This window comes from Helianthus annuus, chromosome 2 (assembly GCF_002127325.2).
Source record: "Helianthus annuus cultivar XRQ/B chromosome 2, HanXRQr2.0-SUNRISE, whole genome shotgun sequence".
Classification (NCBI taxonomy): Eukaryota; Viridiplantae; Streptophyta; class Magnoliopsida; order Asterales; family Asteraceae; genus Helianthus; species Helianthus annuus.
In genome coordinates, this window is record NC_035434.2 from 147,609,732 (window position 1) to 147,633,648 (window position 23,917).

The 23,917-nt window shown below is 35.7% G+C and overlaps 2 protein-coding genes and 1 long non-coding RNA gene across 24 annotated transcripts; 1 reads left to right on the forward strand and 2 right to left on the reverse strand.

Moving 5' to 3' along the window:
* Positions 1-269: 269 nt before the first annotated feature.
* Positions 270-1,826, reverse strand: LOC110923796 (N-alpha-acetyltransferase 50). The gene is made up of 3 exons (XM_022167858.2): positions 1,532-1,826; positions 815-937; positions 270-700 (listed from the first exon to the last, which is right to left on the reverse strand). Exons 1-3 carry the CDS (start codon positions 1,683-1,685, stop codon positions 483-485), a joined length of 495 nt encoding a protein of 164 aa, XP_022023550.1. The 5' UTR covers positions 1,686-1,826; the 3' UTR covers positions 270-482.
* Positions 1,827-3,256: 1,430 nt separating this feature from the next.
* Positions 3,257-11,486, reverse strand: LOC110923814. Of its 22 annotated transcripts, none has more exons than XR_004881920.1 (10): positions 10,587-11,480; positions 10,180-10,487; positions 10,015-10,095; positions 8,817-9,520; positions 8,041-8,577; positions 7,163-7,828; positions 6,991-7,051; positions 6,826-6,901; positions 6,367-6,401; positions 6,001-6,286 (listed from the first exon to the last, which is right to left on the reverse strand). It is a non-coding gene; the product is annotated as an uncharacterized LOC110923814 (long non-coding RNA). The 22 variants fall into 22 exon arrangements; XR_004881926.1 differs by lacking the exons at positions 6,826-6,901; positions 6,991-7,051 and having other exon boundaries at positions 8,817-8,882; positions 8,969-9,014; positions 9,106-9,520; positions 10,587-11,478; XR_004881916.1 differs by lacking the exons at positions 6,826-6,901; positions 6,991-7,051 and adding an exon at positions 3,257-3,275 and having other exon boundaries at positions 6,209-6,286.
* Positions 11,487-12,553: 1,067 nt separating this feature from the next.
* Positions 12,554-22,256, forward strand: LOC110923780 (disease resistance protein RUN1). The gene is made up of 8 exons (XM_022167843.2): positions 12,554-13,185; positions 17,719-18,859; positions 18,959-19,018; positions 19,679-19,903; positions 20,011-20,763; positions 20,891-21,485; positions 21,563-21,666; positions 21,805-22,256. Exons 1-8 carry the CDS (start codon positions 12,650-12,652, stop codon positions 22,087-22,089), a joined length of 3,699 nt encoding a protein of 1,232 aa, XP_022023535.2. The 5' UTR covers positions 12,554-12,649; the 3' UTR covers positions 22,090-22,256.
* The last annotated feature ends 1,661 nt before the right edge of the window (positions 22,257-23,917 follow it).

Here is a 23,917-nt window from a genome sequence, read left to right on the forward strand (position 1 = left end):
AATAAAACAAGACAAAATGAAACAAGACAAAATGAAACAAAAATCTTAGTATTAGCGGTATCCAACATACACAAGATTTTAGAATTAAAACAAAATCAATCAGCATTACTAAGTTGGAGGAAAATCTGATAAATCAAAAGAGGCGGAGATGAAGGAATTTGGGTCTGAAAGTTGGGCGAACCACAAGTGGCGTTTGTCACAAAGACATTTCCGTCCATATTTTATGGCCGCATGACTCTAAACAGACAACCGAGAAAGTATTGGCGATAAGCGCTAATCAGGGCAAAAATGCATCAAAATAGCAAGGGTACATGGTATCATTCTTACATAAGATTACGGTTCCAACAAACAAGATCGATAACAAACAGGCCTCAAAAAACAAAACAAACTGGATATTAACAATTAGCATATCCATAAATCAGTGTCCAATCGACAATAACTCAATACCCAACTCCAGATCTCCATCTTATTTGTGAATTCCATTATTTCTCGGATTGAGGCTGCCTAATGTACTTTGTAACCACATAGCAATCTGGTGGAGTAATGCGCACATAATAATTCTTAATCGTTTCCGTGATTTCAAACCCAAATTTCTTGTAAAAGTTTATGGCGTCTTCATTGTTTGTCTGCACATGCAAGTAGATCTCACCGATATTCTCCTTGCTGCTTAGATCAATAACATGATTTAACAGCTTTGTACCTGCCACAATATTAGGAAACTACGTCTTTAGAGTCATGAAAATGTGTGTTGATAATGCAAATTCGGTTCTCAATACCATTTGACTTTTTAGGGTCAGAGATTTAGGATACTTACCGATACCTAGGCCACGATAAGGTGCTAAAACACCTAATGTCATTATGTATACGCGAATAGCCCCGTCTTCCTTCTTCTCAAGTCGGCATGCAATTGAGCCAACACAGATGTCACTGTAATATGCTGAAAAAGTAGACAATATATAAAAAATAGCAACTTTAGAAAATGCTTAAGCATCATGAAATTTAGAACTTGTAGAATCTTGAAATATAGAAATGGATGTTTGCAATGAAAACATAATCTTGAGATGTATAAATGGTGACTTAGTAGTGTGTGTTTAGGTGTTTCAGAAATGATATATTTCTTTTATTAAACTATGATAAAACGATTTACAGGTAACATTATTCCAATCAAACAACATCTACATACACTGACATTGTCTTTCTTAAATTGCGAAAAACATTATCTCTTCAATACTCACTCCGGCATTTCATCAAAAACACCTGGTAGGCATTCATTCAATACACTACATAAACAACATAACATCTTATCATTCAACACCCATTTACAAACGTTCCATTCAAAACGCCATCATACCGTCCAAAACATATCTAAAACTGCAAAACTATTTAAAGATTATAACAACCAATACATCACCATAACCTATAAAAACACACAGAACCCAACAATATTTACAAACAATAACATAAAAGAACTCAAATAAAGACCCATAAAGATGACGAATTTGTTGAACAATAATAATATTAATATTAATACCTAGCTTAGTGAAGTGGTGCGATGCAAGAGCATCAGCGTAATACTTATCGTTGTATCGAACAGGAAACAGAACGGAGTTGAGTTTTTTCAACTGCATTAGGTTCTTGTCTCGAACACTGTCTAGTGAGACTGAAACTGCACGATTTGTAACCATATTTGTTGCTGATTGATTGTATGGAGATGAAGACGACTAAAGTGGGATTTGGGTGACACGCACGCAGCCTTCATCTGAATATTATAGAGTTCCACAAAGGGGTCTTCAATTTTCTTGTCAGGGGCGTAAACTTGTGATGGGTAGGTGTTGAACTAGCAAAGATCTGATTAAGTGCTAATTTGTAACAGGTAGTAAGAGGTCTGAATCATTGAGAGTCAGTACAAATTTTAACCGTGTGACAAATGTCTGACCAATTCAGATTAGATTTAGAGGTCTTAATCATTCAGACTCAGTATACTGTTTAACTAGGGCTGTAAACGAACCGAACGTTCAGCGAACAGTTCGTGAACTGTTCGGCGGGAAGTTCGTTTATATCCGTTCGTTTAATAAACTAACGAACATGAACAAGAAATTTCGTTCGATTAGTTAAATGAACAAACATGAATAGAGGTCTCGTTCGTTCGATTGTGTTCGTGAACGTTCGGTAAGGTGTTCGTGAACATTCGTTCATTTGCGTTTGTTTATGTTCATATGTTTGTGTTTTAATTGAATATTTTTGTACTTTCTTATATTTTATCTATAATTTTTATATTATTAAACTTTTATTTTTTTTATTACCCTAACAATTAAACTAGAAAACCCTTTTTCACATTGTTTATGCACCATTTCCCTTTCATTTCTTATTATTTATATCGACGAATACGGTTGACCTCCGTTCCACAATAAGGGATTCAAGTTCCAGTGCTACTCTCTGAGCCATCTACCTTTATCTTTCGTCGCGTTCGCCAAATTTATTTTTGTTCGTTTGTGTTCGTGAACCGTTCGCGAACACGCTCATTTGCTTAATGAACGAACACGAACATAAAATCTCGTTCGGTAAGTGTTCATGAACCATTCGTGAACATATTTATTTCCTTAACGAACGAACACGAACAAGGCCTTGTTCATGTTCGTTCGGTTCGTTTACAGCCCTATGTTTAACCACTCAGAGGCAAATATCTTAGTCATTCAGACATCTACTTGCGAAACAAACCGTCTGAACTACTAAGTGCACAAACAGCCTCTTACTCTTCCACTTCTTATTTTGTCATTTGAGTCCTTGTATTTTGTAATGCTAAACAACAAGCACTCTCTTTTCTTTGTCAAATTTTGTCTTTCTTGTGCTAAACGTACCTTATTTATTTTTTTTTACTGGTTTCACGACATTCGACTTCTCACATTAGTCATATAATAAGATTTTCATATTAAAAGACAAAAAAAACATTGGTTTTCAAATGAGTGGTGAAAATTTAGGATAGTGGGTACATTTAGCCAATCTTTTTATCCTTAAGAGAAACAAGTAACATCCTTATTAGTTGTACTGAAACCAAATATATTAATATGTTTTTTTTGACGACTAGCTCAGCTGGGAACTACCTAGCATATTGCACTTACACAGCCCTGGTTCGAGTCGGCGCCAAGACACCAGAAGGCTAAAAACCACCACAAGCCACTTGCCAGGAGCAGGGGGCAGGCGGGCCTCGAACTCGCAGCAACCCGAGCAGGAACCCCGAAGAGAAAACCCTCCCACCTCCGTCTTAGTCTTGACCACTGGACCAAGACATCATTGGCAAATATATTAATATGTTATCTTACAAAACATAAGAAATAATATTTTAAATATATAATTTTTTAATCTTTTTTGTCTACGTTGTTTGCTAAGCAGCTGTGACAATTTTTTATTAAGAACCTATTTGCTAAGCAATTGTGACAATTTTTTTTGTTAAAAAATTGAAACCGTATAAATTCTTTTAAATAACTAAGGGAAACAAAAAATTGGAAAATATTGTTATCAAGTAAATACGACTTAATTTACATGAGTGATAGAGCAAATGAAAAATCTTGCTATGAATATTCTATCATGATTAACCAGCTGGGGTAGCCCAGTTGGTCACCGACACCCACCTCTTACCAAGAGGTACCGGGTTCGAACCTTGGGGCGAACAAAGTACCCTCAAAGGGTCGGCTCGGCAAAGGTATTTACTGTCAGGCTTAGGCTTGTCGGGTGGCGGCCTGGGAGGGGTTATCCCCTCCGCGGTCAGGGTACCGTGCATTACCCTTTTTTTAATATTCTATCATGATTATCATTAAATAGTGGCTAAATTGCACTTTTCGTCCTTTATGTTTCATAGTTTCTGCAGGCGCTGTCCTTTAAGTTTAAAAATTACACTCTATGTCCTTTATGTTTGCAACCTATAACGGGCGGTGTCCTTTAGTCCTAACGCGGTTAAATTTTAATGTTAATTTTGACATGTGCCTCTACATGAGGGCATTTTGGTCTTTTTACCCTTTTTTTCTTTAAAATAGAAAATAAATAAACAAACCTCACCTTTTTTTTGGAAATCTAACCTTTCTCTCTCTCATGTTCGTCTCTCTTCTCTCTGTAAATACAATACAAATCCCCAATTCAATAAATACAAAAAACCCTAAATTCAAATCCCCAATTCAATCAATCCTGCTAAAATCCCCAAAAATATCTCCCATTAATCATCAAATTCTTACCTTTCCTCACAATCGTCGTCCTATATGTATATCTGTCTCTCTCACTCTCTAACACTAAACCACCGCCGCCTCCCTCCATCTTCAACCGACCACCACACCTTCCACTGCCAACCCCACTGCTGAACACCATCCATATACCACCTTCGTACTCAAGATAGCTCAAAGAAGAAAGCTCAACACGCTCTTATCAGATCTGCACATTTGAAACAGATCAGATCTGCAAATTCCATATTTGCAGCAACAACACCATCATCATCATCTCAACTTTCACAAAGGAAAGTTATTTAATTAAACATATCATGTGAGGAAAATCATCAGCACATACTCCATATAACCTACAGTATATCTCCTCCATATAACCTATATCTCCCTCGCCGGAGCTTCACTCGCCTAAGCATAAACACAAGAAATCCGGTGACAGTGCCCTTTTTTTGGCCAATCTTACAGGTCGGTGGGTTTGGTAAAAGAATTATGGGTTTTGAATGGGGTGGCGGGTTCAGGCTAGCGGTAACGGTTGGGTGATTGTGGTGGTCTTGTGTGGTCCAGTGGTGGTTCTGGGTGGTGGCAGGTGGAGGTTCTCTGATGTGGTGGTGGCGACGGTTGTGTTGTGTGGTTCAAAAAAACAAAGATAAATTAATGTTTGATTGTCGTTCAAAAAAAAAGATTAATGTTTGATTATAGAGAGAGTCAGTGGAGAGATGAGAGAGAGAGAAGGCTAGGTTAGGTTTGTTTATTTATTTTCGATTTTAAAAGAAAAAAAAGGGTAAAAAGACCAAAATGCCCTCGTGTGAGAGGCACATGTCAAACTTAACATTAAAATTTAACTGCGTTAAGGCTAAAGGACACCGCCCGTTATAAGTTGCAAACATAAAGGATATAGAGTGTAATTTTTAAACTTAAAGGACAGCGCCTGCAGAAATACTGAAACATAAAGGACGAAAAGTGCAATTTAGCCTTAAATAGTGATATTATTTTACAAACCATTTGAAAGATTTGAATTGATGCTTTAGCCACCCACCATGATATTGTGAACACATTCATTCACACAACTTTTGTCATGACCTGATTATTTATAACAGGTTAAATTACCTTTTTCATCCTTTATGTTTGTATCAGATTGCAATAGATGACCTTTAACTTTAATAATTACAGTGACAGCCCTTTTTTATTTAAAGCATTACATGTTAGGTCTTTTACCACTAACACAATTAAAATTTACAGTTAAGTTTAATTAGATAAGAATAGTTTAGTCTTTTTACCAATCTAATTTAAAAACTTATTATATATAATCTCTTTTTCCCTCTCTCTCATCCACCACCACCACCAACACCCAATATCTATTCCATTATTTTGTTACCTCACATATTTTGGCAATAACACTCATCGATTCCATTATTTTGGCAACAAAATTTTCATTTTTAATGGATTTGAGACAAATGAACAACGATTGTGATATAACTAGGTTTTTTCTCCCCGTGCTACGCGGCGGGAATTTGATCGTTTTCCTCGTATTACGCAGTGTGACTTTGTTCGTTATTGCTCAACTCATCGAAAACCAAAAAAGCGAATATCGACAGTGGTTCCGATAATACCAATTAAAAAAAATAGGTTTTTCCTCCCGTGAGACACGCTGGGAGTTTAAACATTTTGTTCCCGCTAAACCATAAAAGTGAATATTGATACCGATTTCGATAATACCAATTAAAAAAAAGGTTTTTCCCCCGCACTATGCGGCTGGAGTTTAATCGTTTTCCCCGTACTATACTCCGTCTCATGAACGCAACACAACCACCTATCCTATTAAAAAAACAATGCATACCTTCACTATGAAAGTCGTTTAAACTTTTAGTGAATCCTCTTTCATTACATTTTGTGCAAAATCACACAATCTACTCAAACTGTATCACATCTGACCATAAATTTCACAAAACCTAAAATAACGATCACATACTATGCAAATAAGAACGAACTCAAGATTATACCTTTATACAGTTTCCTCCTGTATAATCAAAAAATGCCATTAGAAATGTCATTTGCCTTGCCAATTTCCCATGTCCACTCTACAACATAAAACCATCAACCAATTAATCAAACTCATCTCGGTGCGATTATATAATTAGAGGGGTAGGGAACAGGATACCTTTATTTCATAAGATGAGATGAATCAATTGCAGCCTGGTTAGAACATAGTTAACAACAACATCAGAACTCCATTAATACAAATACCATTACCTTAAACCTTCTAGAAGCAAACTTGAATGTAGAAGCAAAACTTGAAAAACCAATGAATGACCTTTTAAAATAGGCTCTTTTTCAACAATCAGAAAAGGGAGGATATATTTTTTTTTTTTGAAAGGTTTAGATCAGCTGGTCAGCCCCGCGTCCCATAAATCGCAGCGACTCACCCACCCGCATTCGAACCGGCCCGCCCGCAAGCGCCTTCCGATCGAACCGGGACCCCATGCGGGAAACCACCACTGGCCAGGATCGAACCCGTGACCTGTGGGTAAAACCCTCACACCTCCGACCAGCTGGGCTGGCCATCATCGGCAGAAAAGGGAGGATATATAGTTGGAAAATCATCATTGTTTACCCATACTTTAATTCTTAGTGGTAGGGTTTCATCGAGATACTTCAACTCTCGCACAAGCTGCTTTATTACATCATCACGGAAACTGAAAAGGCGTAACAGTAATTCTAATTTGATTATTATCGTTAGACAAAATATTAATTATTTGATAGCATTCTAATCATTTAAACTCACCAATGTACCATAACTGACATTCTAATTGTAGACAAACACCATGTCATGAACCATTCATAACCTAATAATTTCCCAAATAAAGACCATTAAATTTAACAGTGACAATTTACATATCACAGAAACACAAACACAATCAATCGAATAGATACCACCGTATCACAATCCAACTAACCTTAATTTACCATAGATAGAAGTAGGCCAAAACCCCATTGTTCTGCAGTGAACTCTATAGAAGTCATTCGATAAATATGATGAAACCAATGGTTAGTGGAACAAATCTAACCCCAATCCAACAGATCTTCACCACTAACCCTAATTACCTCGTAGGAGATAATGAACTGACAACCTGAGGAGACGAACCGGGTATGGCCGCCGGAGAAGTCGAACCGAGTACGACCACCGTTCCCATCTTCGTTCACTGACCAAGTGACACCATCACTGTCGTCGTTGTTGTCGGTTTAAGGTGGCCTGCCGGAGGCCGTGCCTGGTTTCCCCTACTCCATTGTCTCTCTCTCTCTCTCTCTCTCATGTTCAAAACAAACCTGTTCAGGAGACATTTAATCCGTTTGTTGTTGATATACACTCTCATGCTTTTCAACCACCTTATCAAAAAACGGGAACAAAATGTCTTCATCATCATCAGACACATGCGGTTTAAACATAATCGAAACACAAAATAATGTTCCACCAACACCAGTTACATCACTTACCTTCAAATCATCAGCATTACTAAAATTTTTCCCAAATTTCTTATCATAAACACTCAAAAACTCCTTCTAACCTCCATTACTACCTTCCATCCCTCTTTTTGTACCAATTTCACAATGTCAACCAAAACCTAACATTTTAAAGACAAAGTCAACAAACCATTAATATCAAAATTAGTGGACTAATGATATAGAATTAAGAGTGCACACAACAATTTACAACTGTATCAGTAATTATACAATAAATACAGAAAATCTTACTGCTTGTGAACAAACAAATTAATATGAACTACAAGAAATTCTACAATAGAAAATCGCTTCTATATAAAATCAAAAGGGTTACCTGATTATTTAAAATGAACTTGAAAGGTCGCTCAGAATACTTTGTCGTCAGTCCGTCACGACAGGAGCAAGGCAAGCATGAACAGCTAAAATAGGGCAAAATCCTAGCCGCCGCTCGCTGCAGTCGTCTGAACCATATGACCTAATCGTATGAAGAATAGACCTGCGATCTCATCACCAGAACCCCCTCGTTGCCTAGGGTTTTAAACTACCGTTCCCATCTTCGTTCTCCGACCAAGCGACACAATCACTGTCATCGTTATCGCCGGTTTAAGGTGGCCGGCCGGAGGCCGTGCCTGGTCTCACCTTCTCCATTGCCTCTCTCTCTCTCTCCCTCTTTCCCGTTCTCTCTCTCTCCCTCTTTCCCTGTGGCTCTCTCCCTTCTCTAAAAATATGCCAAAGTGACGATTCAAATCATGACATAAACTTTCAGTTGAACTTCTTTTATAGAAATGAACGATTGTGTTGCCGACGCGGAGCCGCCTCAGATACACCGGCACCGGCCCTCCCTTATTTACTCTCTCTCATCTGTAAAACTCTAAAAAGTGGCAATGCTGTAAATAGTATCCCAATTATGTCCAATTGATATACTGTTCATAAGCTCATTCATCAATTGTTATTATACTAGTGTTTAACCCCCGCGTTGCGGGGCGTGAGTCGTAAAACTGTGCACAATATTATGCAAATTAACGACACTAAAACAAAAAAAAAATCTAATAAATCGTGAGTTTGTAAACGTAACGTAAAACGTAAGCAAAGACAAACACGAACATATACCGCGTGGAAAGAATATTTTTCCCAAGATGTCTTTTGGCGCGAAATGTATTAGTATTTGCAAAGCGGCTACAATAAAATATATACATAAAACTTAACTCTGATACATAGTTTCAAGTCTTTTAACATAACTGTAAGCAAAGCTTAGTAATTACTTCATGGTGTACTGATTAATGACTGAAGCAATCTTCTGATCCTGAGCTGAATATAAGCAAAACAAAAGACAACTGATGATATAGAACCATAACCCTAAATAGAAAAAAATGTCACATTTTAAAACAATTTTGCGTACCTTTTGTTTCACATAGAGCAAGGTTGTCACCTTAGGTCTACCTAAGGCGCCATCGCCTCGCTTGCGCACCAAATGTGCGCCTTATGGCTTTGACTATAGAACCTATATATGGTCTACACCTTACTTTGTTGTGTCATGGTGAAGTTTGTGCAAGACCTTCGCAAATTGTCTACACCTTTCAGATTAAGTCACTTTTTAAATCATATTACTTAAATATATTTTCTTACTTGTCACATTATTGTAATGAACAATGAGTGTTCACCAGTTCTAACCAACAAATATCTGGAAGTATTATAGCAGAAAGAGGCTGCGCTTTTTTTGTATATGGTGTGCACTTTTTGCGCCTTAAGAGCGCCCTCCGACTTTAACAGCTATGAATGAAGGTACATACTCAGCAAATGTTGCAATGAATAAACTGCATAAACACAAGAGGGCAAAAAATTATCCGAATAGGCATAAAATTAATTAAATATTTGAAATATACAATCTCTTAGATATTAGAATATATTCACTAAAGGGGGCATAGCCAATGGTCGTCACAGTTCAATGAGAAGAAAAGTGAATTAAAACAAATAGACAGGAAGATATGGATCCATAATAGCGGAGAAGTAGCAAATACTAATAAGAAAAAAGTCATATTATGTAATCCGCAAAATCAATATAATTCAAACAATATCCCCCTCTAATATATGTAATGTAACTGCTGCAGTAGTAAAAAAAGAACCGCTGCATCTTTCCGGCTGACTAAGGTCCAACATCATTCTATTCTCCTCATTCAATCTAAATATCACCCCTTGCTAAACTAACTTCTTAGCCCCTAACCATCTTTATATGACATAAATCAAACCTAAAATCACCATAAACACAAATATAACACAGTAAAAGAACGGTGCAGCAAAGAATACTCACATCTACTAATATCTAACCGTCGAAACTTTAAAACCAAAGAATCGTATAAAAGCATTCCGTCGAACACCAGTGGGTCAAAACCTATAATAAAAGGTATCATCTACCAGCAGGTCAAGATCTAAGCATCAGTTGTCGGAAAAACGAAGCAATAGAGTCGGAAGTTACCGTAGCGGTACCTCGGTGTTTGTCGATGTACACAAAAACGGGACACGCACGACAGATCTTATTCACCGGAATTCTGTTGGAACACCTTAGTTGCTGACGTCTATAACCTCAGTGTCTCCTTCGGTTAAACCTAAAAAAAATCAAAAAAACACACAAGAGAATCGGCCAAAGGGAGAAGAGGAAAGAAAGAGAATCTAAGCGATAGAGAGAGAAAGCGTGAACGGAAGGGGATCCGGCCAAAGCCTACAGCCGGTCACCCTGTTTCGGTGACCGTCTATGGCTTATGCCCCTGTTCCAGCGGGTTCTTCCTGCAAATGGTAACAAAGCACAGGGATTAAACGAAGCTCTGACATCATCATCTCCATCCGTTCAGGAAGACTAACATGGAGCGATAGAAGGAAAAGTACCTGGCGTTATTCTATTTGATTGGATCTTCTATTGAGGACGATTCCGTCGCCGTAGAGTTTGATAAGGGCTATAGATGGTGTCGACCAAGGCTAGGGTTTTGCAGGTAACCGATGTGAGGGACGTGGCGTAAACCGGCAGATGCATGTTAGATATACCGAGAAACCGGAACTGTAGTTAAGGCCGACGCAAATTGTATATATATAATAATAAATGGGTATTTACCCAATCAAATTGTGATATAATGAATCTGAGATAAATAATGGCCCAATGTTTGGATCTTCTTTATAAAACTAAAAAAGCAACCATCATAATTTCCAACAAACCCTTGCCGCCTGAAACGCAACCCTAATACCGCATCAAGGAAGGTCAAAGGGTTAAGGGGAAACCACCGGCGCCTCTGCAACGACCACCACCTGCCAGAAGATTGGAACACAAACAACGATTTGGGCCCATAACAGATCCGACGACCATGAAAAATATTGATTTGGCGTATCTGATTCGATCATACCCTAGTTCGACGGCTAGAAGGATGGCGGCGACACGGTATTTTAGCCTTATTCGACGACCAGAAGGATGGCGGCGACCCGGTATTTAGCGGCGATGGCTATAGCTCAGGCTGAAATCTGACAATGGCAAGGGTTCAGGCTAAATTATTTTGTGCTACAGGTGTGTTTTCAGATAGTGAGGTGGGTTTAGATAGGTTGCCGGTGGCTGGAAGTGGTGGCCGAAATGATGGTGGTGACCGGTTGTTATAGAGAGAAGAAAGAGAGAGATGGAGAAAAGATTGTTCTGTGTGTTCTGAGATCAAATGTAGTGGGGTGCTATGCCCCCATATAGCGTTGGAAAACGCCGGTAACACCGCCACAAGGGGCAGTATGGATGAGAAAAAGAGGGGGGGCGACCTCTATAACGGCAGTATGGGGGGAAGGTTTCAAACTTTGGACCAATCAAAAATTAGTTAGTGTTTTTATAATTAATTAATAAAAACGAAAATTAATAATTAGGTATTGATGGGTAGGGGCTTTATGACTACGGACTCTAGTGATATAACGCCCCATAAAGCCCCTGTGTGACGTGGCACGAGACGTGTCGCATAACGCCTTACAAGGGGCTTTATGAGTACGGATGGCCTGAGAGAGATGGAGAAATAGGAGGAAGTAAAATGGTGTGAAAAGACATAATTGTCCTCACATGAATTATTTGTGACATTACTTAACGTATAAACTTAACTAGGTTAGCGTTTAAGGACCTAGCGTGTAATGCTTTTAATAAAAAAAGGACTGCCACTATAATTATTGAAGTTAAAGGTCATCCATTGCAATTTGATACAAACATAAAGGACGAAAAATGTAATTTACCCTTTATAGTATTGGATATTTGAGTGGATGTTTCGACGCAACCCGATGTGTGGTTGAAAGATTACTATTTGGGAGTGAAAAAAAAACGTTGTATGGTGTGGTGATGTTCCTAATCACCAACATCATCCTTCACATGGGGGTCATGTCAGTTCACCGTTATCCACCATCCTCACCACGCTATCAGGGGCGTAACTTTGTGGGGGCCGCGGGGAGGGGGGCCCTCGCTTAGTAGTACCCGATATGTAGTTTTCCTATAAAAAGTTTTAGGTATATACGTTTTCAGCTCCCCTGTTTTATAATTTTTTAGTTATATACGTTTTGTAACTATCGGTTGGAAATCTCAAGCTTCACCAATGCACGCTATATGGTGTGGTCCATGACCTCCATCCTCCAGTACCAATTAAATTCCCCTAATTAATTCAAGGAGGCTCATGGTTGACATGCAAATATCCATGCTCATCATGAGGGTGGGGCACTACCATGCGAATCATGTCCCATGACCCAAACCATCGTCCCCACACCCCATAATATCATTAAAAATATTATATTATAGTATTTAATGACCGACTTTCCTAATATCATTGAAATTTCGTTGGACGTGTGGGGAAGGGGAAAATGAAAAGGCGGAAAAAGTCTTGCCAATGGCATTACCACGTACTTACCTCACATGCTAGCTTTTGTTTTATATTTATAAAAGTTAGAAGATGCTCCTGCCTAGCTTCTCAAGCCACTATCTTTATTCAATGGCTTCTACTTCATCCTCACCATCCATGGCTTCTTCTCGCCCGTGTCAAACCAGGTTTAATGTTTTTCTAAGCTTTAGAGGTGAAGACACTCGTCATTCCTTTACAGATCACCTCTACGCGGCACTAAATCGAGCAGCAATTTATGCGTTTAGAGATAACGATGAGATCAAAAGTGGTCAAGCTTTGGAGCCCGAAATTGTTAAAGCAATCGAAAATTCAAGGGCCTCTATTGTTGTATTGTCGCAAAACTACGCCAAATCCAGATGGTGCCTTGAAGAGCTTTCGTTGATCCTCGAACAAAAGAGGAAGCGTAATCATTTCGTGTTGCCAGTGTTTTATCACGTTGATCCCTCGGATGTCAGAAACCAACGACGAAGTTTTTTCATAGAAGCGAAGGAAGGAAATGAAGCAACAAAGTGGACAGAGGTTAACGTGACTAGGTGGAAGTCAGCTCTAACAGAGGTTGCTAATTTGGCTGGAATGGTTGTTTCAGGGTACGGCCAACAATTTAAGCTTTTTCATTTAACTATGATGATTGATATTGGTTAGGGGTGAGCATAAAATCGAGCAAAATCTAAAATTAAACTTGTTTAATAAACAAGTCTGTGCCCGAGTCCGGGATTCGTAGTTTGCGAATCTGGCCTATTATTTACATAAATTTTTAATTTGGATGTTAAATGTATTTTTATAATAATTATCATCATATAAAAATATGATAAAAATAATATATATATATATATATATATATATATATATAGTGGAGGATTCAAATGAGAAGAATTTTTTTCTTAGAAGAAAAAAGAAAAAGTTTCAACCAATAAGAATGCTTCATTTTACTTTATTTAATATTTGCATTTAATTTTAATATAAGGGTATATTGGTAAACTTACATAAATTATTAATCTGTATTCTTCCCCTTTAATAACTAACTAAATTAAATTTGTAACTCCTTTTCAAAAATATTTACTTTTTCCAAATTAAAAAATTAACTTAATTTAAAGTGTAGAATAAATTACTAGTTGTGTAGGATAAATTATGAGTTGTGTAGAACATATTTCGAGGTGTGTAGGATAAATTCTATAATGTGTAGGGTATTTGTAGGAAAATTTTGATATGTGTAGGTTTTGTAGATTATATGTAGGATAATTAATGATTAGTTGACTAATTAATTAAAGAGACAAAAATTAATGATATGAGTTATAAATGAAATATTATTTTACTAATATGCCTTTTTTTCTTTTTCTTCTCACATTAAATTTCTTCTCAAATGAACCTTCCCCTATATATATATATATATATATATATATATATATATATATATATATATATATATATATATATATATATATATATATATATATATATATATATATATATATGGGACCGCTAAAATGAAAACCACCTCCAGTTGTAAGAACCGCGGGAACCACTTTCTAGCCATTAGATCTTCAAAATAAATGGATGGGATTAAAAGTAGCTAAAAGTAATATTTAAGTTTTTTTGTCTTATTATTTCTTTAATATTTTAATCTAAAAGGGTATTTAAGTAATTTTGTTTTTTTTTTGTCTTATTAGTTTTATTGTTTTTAATTACATTTTTGTCCTGTTTCCATTAATTGTTTTTTTCTTTCTAAAATCAGATTTTCTTTATTAAAAAACATTTTGAAATCAGTTTTTTTGATAAAAAAATTTTATGCGCGTTTTTTTACGACCCGTTTTTACACGCGTTTTTTTACGACCCGTTTTACGCTCCGTTTTTCTATGTTCCGTTTTTACGACCCGTTTTACGCTCCGTTTTTTTAAGCTCCCGTTTTTTATATCCCGTTTTTACGCGCCGTTTATACGGCCCGTTTTACGCGCGGTTTATACGGCCCGTTTTACGCGCCGTTTTTTTACGCCCCGTTTTTTTCACGCCGTTTTTGCGACCGAGTTTTTACGTGCGGTTTTTTATTCCCGGTTTTACGCGTCGTTTTTACACTTTTTACGTTTTACTTTTTACGTTAAAACTTTTTACGTTTTACGTAAAACTTTTTACGATTTACGTTTTATGTTTACGTTTTACGTTTACGTTTTACTCTTCATGTTCTTACGTTTTACGTTTTACGTTAAAAAGTTTACGGTTTACATTAAAAAGTTTACGGTTTAATTTTTTTTTTTTACAAAAACTTTTTTACGCAAAAACGAACGTACCCAGAAATCGCAAACTCGGGAGGTGTCTCAGATATATTGTTATCATCATCGACTTGGGGGGGGGGGAACCAACAACATCAAAACAAAGTGTATCTCGAAAAAAAGGGTTTGGCTCAGATTATCCGATAATCAAAAAGGCTGCAAAAGTGGGGTTGCAGGTTCAAAAAACCTACCCTCCGCTATCCTTGCCGCGCTATCGTCATCTAAATTTACGTTTTTTTTTTCATCATCGCCGCCCAAAATCGACCATATCAAAACCCACATAATCAAAAGGTAACCATGCCTTGATTTCGATATCTGTTCAAACAAAACCCTTTTTGGGGGTAATGACCAAACTACCCCTTTTTCTGATTGGTTAAGAGTGGTTCTTACGGTTCTTACTACTGGGGTTGGTTTCTATTTTAACGGCTCTATATATATATATATAGGATTAGGTTCAAGAGTGAACACTAGTGTAGCTTGCGAACTGAGTGAACTAATCCTGGCCATACATATGTGCAGATCAATGGCCGGGATTTGATGTTGAAATACACTAGTGGCTTTTACGATTTGATGATGAGATCCTGGCCATACATGTGTGTAGATCAATGGTCAGGATTTGTTCACCCAGTTCGCAAATACACTAGTGTTTACTCTAGAACCCCACTCTATATATATATATATATATATATATATATATATATATATGGGGTCAGGATTTAAAGATAACGGTGAAAAGTGTGAGAACGATTTTGGTGGTGACATGTGGCATTGATGCTAAATTACACTAAAGGGTAATATTGTAAAAAAAACCCACTTACATGAACTAGGTATTCAAATAAAACGCCATAAAAACACTCAATTCAGAAAAACGCCATGAAAATACCCAGTTAAAAACGCCATAAAACACCTAGTTCAGAAAAACGCCATGAAAAAACTCAGTTGAAAACGCCATAAAACACTCAGTTCAGAAAAATGCTATGAAAATACCTATTTAAAACGCCATAAAAATACCTAGTTCAGAAAAAACGCCATGAAAATACATAGTCTAAAACACAATAAAACACCCAGTTCAGAAAAACTCCATAAAACCCAGTTAATTTTTTTCCGAAAATATATCAATAATATACTCGTTGGAAAGATAAAAAACGCTGAGTTTTATAGTGTAATTTTTTTCGAAAATAAATCACGTATAAAAAAGTTATTGTCGTTTAATATGATGGAGGAAGATGGCATGTGATTAGCATGTGCACCTTTGTTTGGATTTTTCCTATTTTACCCCTCCTGGTAGTTTCAAGGCCCCTATTATTTACAAAAATGTCACCGCATCAATCTTAGCCACAAACCACTTAGATCTTGTGGCTGAGAATCGTTATCACCGTTCTCACACTTTGAGGCGTTCTCTCCTGTTCCTATATAACTATTTTAAGTGAGAAAACAAAAAAAAAAACTAACTAAAAAAACCTAAAAACATACCAATTTTTTTATAATTTTTTATAAAGTTTCACTACTTTTTATGTATAAAAAAATTCAAAAAAAAATTGTACTGCACATGTGCAATAATATGGAAAAACCTAAACCATCTAAACCCCCCACCAAAAAAAAAAAACCCTACCCCTCCCCCTCAAAAAAAAAAAAAAAGCTAAAACTAAACCCTAAACATAAAACCAAAAAAACACCTAACCCCCCCCCCCTCCCCTCCCCCTACATGCAAAAACCTAATCCTAATCCTAAACCTTCAAAAAACTAACCCTAAAAGATAAACTAAACTCAAAAGCTAACTTTAAGCATATAGTGGAGGGTTCAAATGAGAAGAAATTCTTTGTAAGAAGAAAAAAGAAGAAATTTCAACCAATAGGAATGCTTCATTAGACTTCATTTAACATTTGTACTTAATTTAACTATAAGGGTATATTAGTAAACTTACATACATCATTAATTGGTAATTTTATCTTTAATAACTAACTATATTAAATTTGTAACTTATTTTTAAGATATATATTTTTCACAAAAAATAAAAATAAAAATTCATTTATAGTGTAGGATAAATACTAGGCGTGTAGGATAAATTACGAGTTGTGTAGGATAAATTTCAATATGTATAGAATAAATTTCGAAATGTGTAGGATAACTTTTGATGTGTGTAGGCAAAAATATTTAATGTGGAGGATTATAGTCTTAATGACTAATTAATTAGTCAAACACAATAATAAATGAGATGAGAAAAAAACTATTTAATGTTTTACAATTGTACCTTTTATTCTTTTTCTTCTCAAATGAACCTTCCCCTAAGCATATAATGCACATAAGTACACATATATTACATATAATGCACATATCCAGTACAAGTTTTTTAAAAATTTTTTTTATAAATAAAGTAGCGAAATTTTATAAACAAATTGTAAAAAAAATTGACATGTTTTTTAGGCTTTTTTAGTTTTCTCATTTATATGTAGTTTTTTCATGACCCTCTCCCTGTATATATGTATTGTAATATAGTATAGATATAAAAGTTGAAATTTGTGTGTGTATATATATAAAATTATAAACTAAAATAAATAAATAAATTACAAAACAGTAAACGAGCCATGCTTGAGCTCAACTAGGCTACTGTTGTTGAATTTTCATAAGGAATGAGAATTTGTGCCCGGTAGATAAGCATGTATATATAATTTGAAAATAGGTATAGATTTCGTGCTTGGCATGTATGCAAAGAATGGTACATGAATACATGTTGATCAAATGATAATTCCATAATCACATAAATTTATAAAGTAGTTGAAAGAAGATATTATGTTTGCAAAACCAGTTTTATTTTACGTAGTTGAGTTCTTTAGTGCTCTTCTTCTTTTGTTCCAGGTCTGAAACAGAGTTTATTGCAAATATTGTGGATAGAATTGACTCCGAACTAGATTTGAAACTTATTAGTACTCCAGCTCATCTAACTGGAATGGAGACTCGAGCTGAATATATCAATTCATGGTTGAAAGATGAGCACTCCAACACTAATGTTCTAGCGGTTTGTGGAATGGGAGGTAGTGGCAAGACGACGTTGGCTCAATATATTTACAACTCAAACAAGCACAACTTTGAAAGCGCTTGTTTTCTTGAAGACATTGGAAAGCACCCCAAAGAAACTTATGGTTTGCTTGGGCTACAAAAGCAACTTCTCACGGACATTTTAGGAGGCAATAATAAAATGATATCTTGTGTTGCTGAGGGAACGACTAAGATTAACAATGTGTTACAAATGAAAAAAGTTCTTATAGTTCTAGACGATATTGATGAACTCGATGAACTAGACGCATTACTTGGAACGAAGGCCACCCATACACAAAGCAAGATTATAGTAACAACTAGACGTCTGGATATACATTCATGGTTTGAGTCCATATCCTGGAGGTGTCATGTGCACGAACACAAATTGTTGAATGATCATGAATCATTAGAGGTATTAAGTTATCGTGCCTTTGGATCCAAACTTCCTTTGGAAGGTTTTGGCGACCTTGCAGTAGAGTTGGCACAACATTGTGGAGGAAATCCCCTAGCTCTTAAAGTTTTGGGTTCTTCTTTGTTTGTTAGTGTCGAAGACCCACGGGAAAGAAATTACATAGTAGAAATTTGGAAAAGTAGATTGAATTCAATGAGTTCATTGAAAGGAGACATTGATAGTAAAATCCAAGGTGTACTACAAAAGAGCTTTGATTCCTTGCCACATGCTAGGGAAAAAGAGTTATTTTTACATATCGTTGCTTTCTTTGTTGGCGAAGATGAGGATTATGTGGTTAAGATATTGGAGAACGACTGGCATGCAAAAGATGGGATCATGACCCTCATCAATAGATGCCTTCTAACTATTTCACTAAATAAGAAACTAGTGGTGCATCAGTTACTTCAAGATATGGCAAGAACTATAGATCGTGAGGAGTCTAGAGATCATGCAAAACGTAGCAGAGTGTGGTGCGATGAGGAATCTTATTGTGTGTTAACAAAAGGAAACGTAAGATGCTTCTTATATGTATTTTTTTTTAGATTATTTTTCATTTCACAACCGTCTATCTCAACTACCTTAGTTTCTTTTTATGTTTTTTCGTTGCAGGTTTCGGAAACAATTGAAGGTATAACCCTTGACACCCGGAAGCTAAACAAATGCACAAAGGTAAGATAGGGAAGTCCCTTTATGAGTTGACACTCGACTGAACTCTATTCAAATTTCAAAAATCAAATAACCACACTAAACTAGTACCTGGGACTCTACATATATAGACTTTCATAAGTAAAAGAAAACACCAAAATTGCCATTTTGTCTGGCAAGATAATATAACTTCAATGATTGATGCTTATTAATCGTGTTAGCAGTGTTTGTTTCGATATAAGTGTTTTGAATTGTCATATATCTCTGATGCATTTAAATTTAACTTTTAGTGCATTTGATATCCAATAGGAGGCATGCTAATTATGTTGCTTCTGTTGGAAATATTTAATCTTGACTTGGGTTATTAGTTAGTTTTATTAACTAGTATTTTAGTATTTGTTTTATTTAGTAGTCAAATAAATAGTTGAAACTAGAAGGTCATAGGTTGACTGAGTAATGTGGCTATGAACGTTGGAGTGGAGAACGTGTCTACTTTTTAGGATGAGTTTGTTTTGTTATTGTTGCTTTAGTTTAAGTCTGTAGGCTATATATATAGCCAAACCCTTTTTTGAAAATAGAAGCAGCTTTCATATTTCTTCTCAATACACATACATATTACACACATACACGTGAGAGTTTGTGTGTTGTGGGGCCTGAACCAACAACTTCATGCTAAATTTGCAGGCACCAACCATTAAAACATGTTCTCTTGCAAAGATGCACAAACTAAAGTTGCTCCAGCTGAAATATGTGAAACTTAGTGGGTCATACAAGAATTTTCCAAAATTAAGATGGTTGTCTTGGCATGGATGTTATTTGAGAACAATACCCTTAGACTTATTGATGAACGGCTTCTTGGTGGCTATTGATTTGACTGATGGAAACTTGGAAAAGTTTGAACCGCCCCAGGTAGAAATTTAGCTTTCTGTGTATCAACTCACCTTTTAGCTTCTCTAATATACAAAGACTTTAATTAAATGTAGTGTATTAAACAAAACTTGTTATTTATGGGTCAGGTTCTTAGTTCGTTGAAGATTCTGAATCTTACAGGTTGTAGGAGACTTGTTAGTATCCGCAAGCTCTGGCGACTCCCGAATGTGGAGACGTTGATCCTTTGGGACTGCAATAGTCTAACTCATGTTTGTGAAACTATTGGAAGCCTTCAGAGTCTTGCTCTACTGAATTTGGTAGGATGCACAAAATTGTGGAAGTCCTCATGGAATAAGAAACATGTATATCAATTAGAAAGGATAAAAGCTTTGTGTAATGGTGGAGGAACTCAAGAACAACCATTACTTTCCTTGCCACGGTCGTTGAGGTTTTTGTTTCTCGATTACTGCGACCTTGAGTGTCACAATGACCTTAGTGTTTTATTCAACGTCTCGTTATTTGGTATTAGCTTAAGAGGTAACCTCTTTGAGTTCATGCCCAATAACATTGATCTTAAAACGCTTCGAGTACTTAACTTGTCTTCTTGTATAAACCTCAAGTCTATCTTGTGTCTCCCAAGTACAATAGAGGAGTTGTATACATATAGGTGTAAATCACTCGAGAAAGTAACATTCCAATCAGCTCGTTTCAAACTACGGAAGTTTAAATATGAAGGTTGTCTCAAACTGTCTAAAGTTCAAGGCCTTTTTAAATTGGTGGCCATAAAAGAACTTGATGAAGTATATTTGGGAAAGATGAAATGGATCAAGGAATATCAAGATGATAAGGTGGACCTGGTTGGTGATGAGGTTACTAAGGGCAGAATTTGGCATATGCAGGTTTGTTAAATTTTCTACACTTTCGAATGCATGCAAAAGTACACAATAACATGTATCTATGCCCCCTCCCCAATCAAACAAATTGATATATGTCTAATCGGATATTTCTACGTTTTTTGTTTTATAGATATTGTACGAATATGGTATAAGGAGCACCTATATGCATGGCATAAAGGATCATAGCATGGTGGCAATTGAACATACATCAGCACACCCATTCTTATCCTTTCGTGTGTCTTTACATCCAAATAAACACAAGATCCAAGGATTAAATATAAGTTGCTTATACAGGTTATCAAGATCCAATCGCACAAACGTGGGTTGTTTGTTTGCCAAAATCAGGAACATAACCAAGGGTGTTACTTGGATATACATCCCTATGGTGTATTGCAAACCTCGAGTGAATGAAGATGCTATGTGGTTAAGTTATTGGCCAATTGGCAACACATTGGACATTGATGACAGAGTCATTGTGTCTTTCTTTGTGGGGAAAGGAATGAGAGTAAGCAAATGTGGTGCAAGCCTTGTGTATATGGATGATGGTGAAGTAGACCAAGAAGAAAAGTGGGCAAAAAAGGCGATGCAAAAGAAAGAAGTGATTGGAGGAGATCTGTCTGAATTTGAGGTGACCAAAGGAGTGTACTATCTTTGCCGCCATGATATCTTTAAGTCAGCAACCCCTTATGTGAAGAGATGGTTGGGTAGGGCCATTCCGCATACAGGTAAGTTCTCCTGTCAAGTAACTATTAGTCTCCAAATATTGATTGATAGTCATATTAATCACACGTGTCTAATATAGAATTACAAGGATGGAGAAAATCTCATCAGTTGCAGGAATATGATGCATCACATATGCATCTAATATATTTTAATGAGTTAGTGCATAGAGACACCCTTCACAAAGTATGTACATACTTCAACCTTTGGTTTTTTAATAAATGGTTTTTATTTCCAAATAGACCGAACAATACGCGAAAATGGAAGCAAGAACATGAACATTAAAATGCCTTTCTCATAACAATTTTTTTTTGTATATTTCAGCTAGTTAAGCTTGCATACTTTAATAGTGAAAGCAATATCCCCAAGATAAAGAAGGCGGTATATAGGCTCGTGGGAGTTGACTTTGTTTACTACAATGAAGAGCAAAAGACATTGTTCGTATATGGCTATGTTGATTCTATGGAAGTGGAAACGTGTGTGAGGGAATTTGAGAAGAATGCAAAGATTTTTTTTGTTGAATACAGAGTAATTTATCCGGAGTGGGAATTTTTAGTAACCAGGCTGGCCAAACATTTTTCCATAAATGTATATAGATTATTTAGATGATAAGAGTTATTGAGTTAACTAGGTTTAAAGAAGTTCGCCGCGTTGCGGCGAATTTCTTTTGTTATTTAGTCTGTGTTTACATGTATTTTGAAATCACTACGAGCGTGTTGTAAACGGAACTGCTGACAAGAATAAAAAGAAAATGTAAAAAAAAAAAAACACTAAAAGATAACGGATAGAAAATCAACCAAAAAAGTTGTATGGTAACGATGTTGTTCGTATGAAACCCGTGGTCAGAGATGAGCAAATTGTTCTGGGTACCGGTACCAAATTTGCCGAGCCGAAAGATTCTAAGTACCAATTCGGTACCGACTTTTGGCGTTCCTGGTACCGGTTCACTACCGTTTTTACCTTCATATACCGGTACCGTAACCGGTATTTTCGGTATCAGTACCGATTTTGTATCGTATGGCACCGAGCTCATCCCTACCTTGAAACTAAAAAAAGTAAAAATTAAAAGTTGAAGAAAATCAACAAAAAAATGTTGTACGATACCGTTGTTTGTACGGTAACCGTAATCAGGGATGAACAAATGGTACCGGGTAGCAGTACTGAATTTCCCGAACCAAAAGATTTCCAATATCAATTCTGCACCAACTTTTGGCGTTTTTTGTATTAGTGTCGGTTTTTACCTTCATGTACTGATACCGAACAGTACCGTACCGATATTTTCGATACCAGTACTGGTTCGATACCGGTTGACATCAAGTTTATCCTAACCCTTGATATTAAAAAAAAGATTAAAGTTAAAAAGTAAAGAAAATAACTATTATTATAATATTATAATATTAAAATAATAAAAGTATTAAAAAAACTATATATTAGTATAATATTAAAATCACTATTCATTTTAATTTAATTCGTTTAATAATATATACTATATAATATATAGTAATAATAATAATATATAGTAATTCAAAATATATATATATATATATATATATAGTAATAATAATAACATTGATGATCATTGTGGTTTTAGCAAAGTAATATGTTTGGATACCACATTAAAAAGTTGTATGTTTGAGATTTATGGTTTTATTTTTATTTTTGTAACAAACTAGTATTAAGCAATCTCCGTGTTACGGCGGGGGCAAGCAATAATGTCACACTACTGTCAGCGACCACCGACACTGAAGTTGCGGTGTTAAAGCGAAGAAATTAAACCGAAAGGTAAAACAAAGAATAAAATAACTAAGTTGATTTAGGACTCGCGCGTTACGATGAACACGCGTCTATTTTTTCCTGTTTGAAAGGTTCATTGTAATCTACATATAATATATATCATTACCACTATACAAACCATAATGCATACATTACAACAATCATTGCATCAATATGTTGCAAATTATATTTATATAAGATTTTGGCTAAATTAATTAGATTATTATAAATAATAGTAATTTACAAATAAAACAACACAACTTTGAATTGATCAAACCGATTGATATGGTAAGATAATGAAACCATTATTTGATTAGGGTACAACCACTTAAGCATAATTTACAACCATACATGCATACAAAACATATTGAATTTGGTAAGTAATGAAACCATTATTATTTGACTAAGGTACAACCACTTAAGCACAACTTACAACCTATATTTTACTAAGATACAATCACTTAAGCACATGTTACAACTAATGATGCATACAAATGTTTTAAAATAATAGTATATAAATTTGGGTGTAAACACTAACTTCATCTAACTTTTATGTAAGTCTAGATAAAATCATCAAAATTTCTATACATCTTAAAGTAGAATGACGGTGGATTTTTTCCACTATCATCCCTTAATTTTCGATGATTTTCATTATCACCCTTTG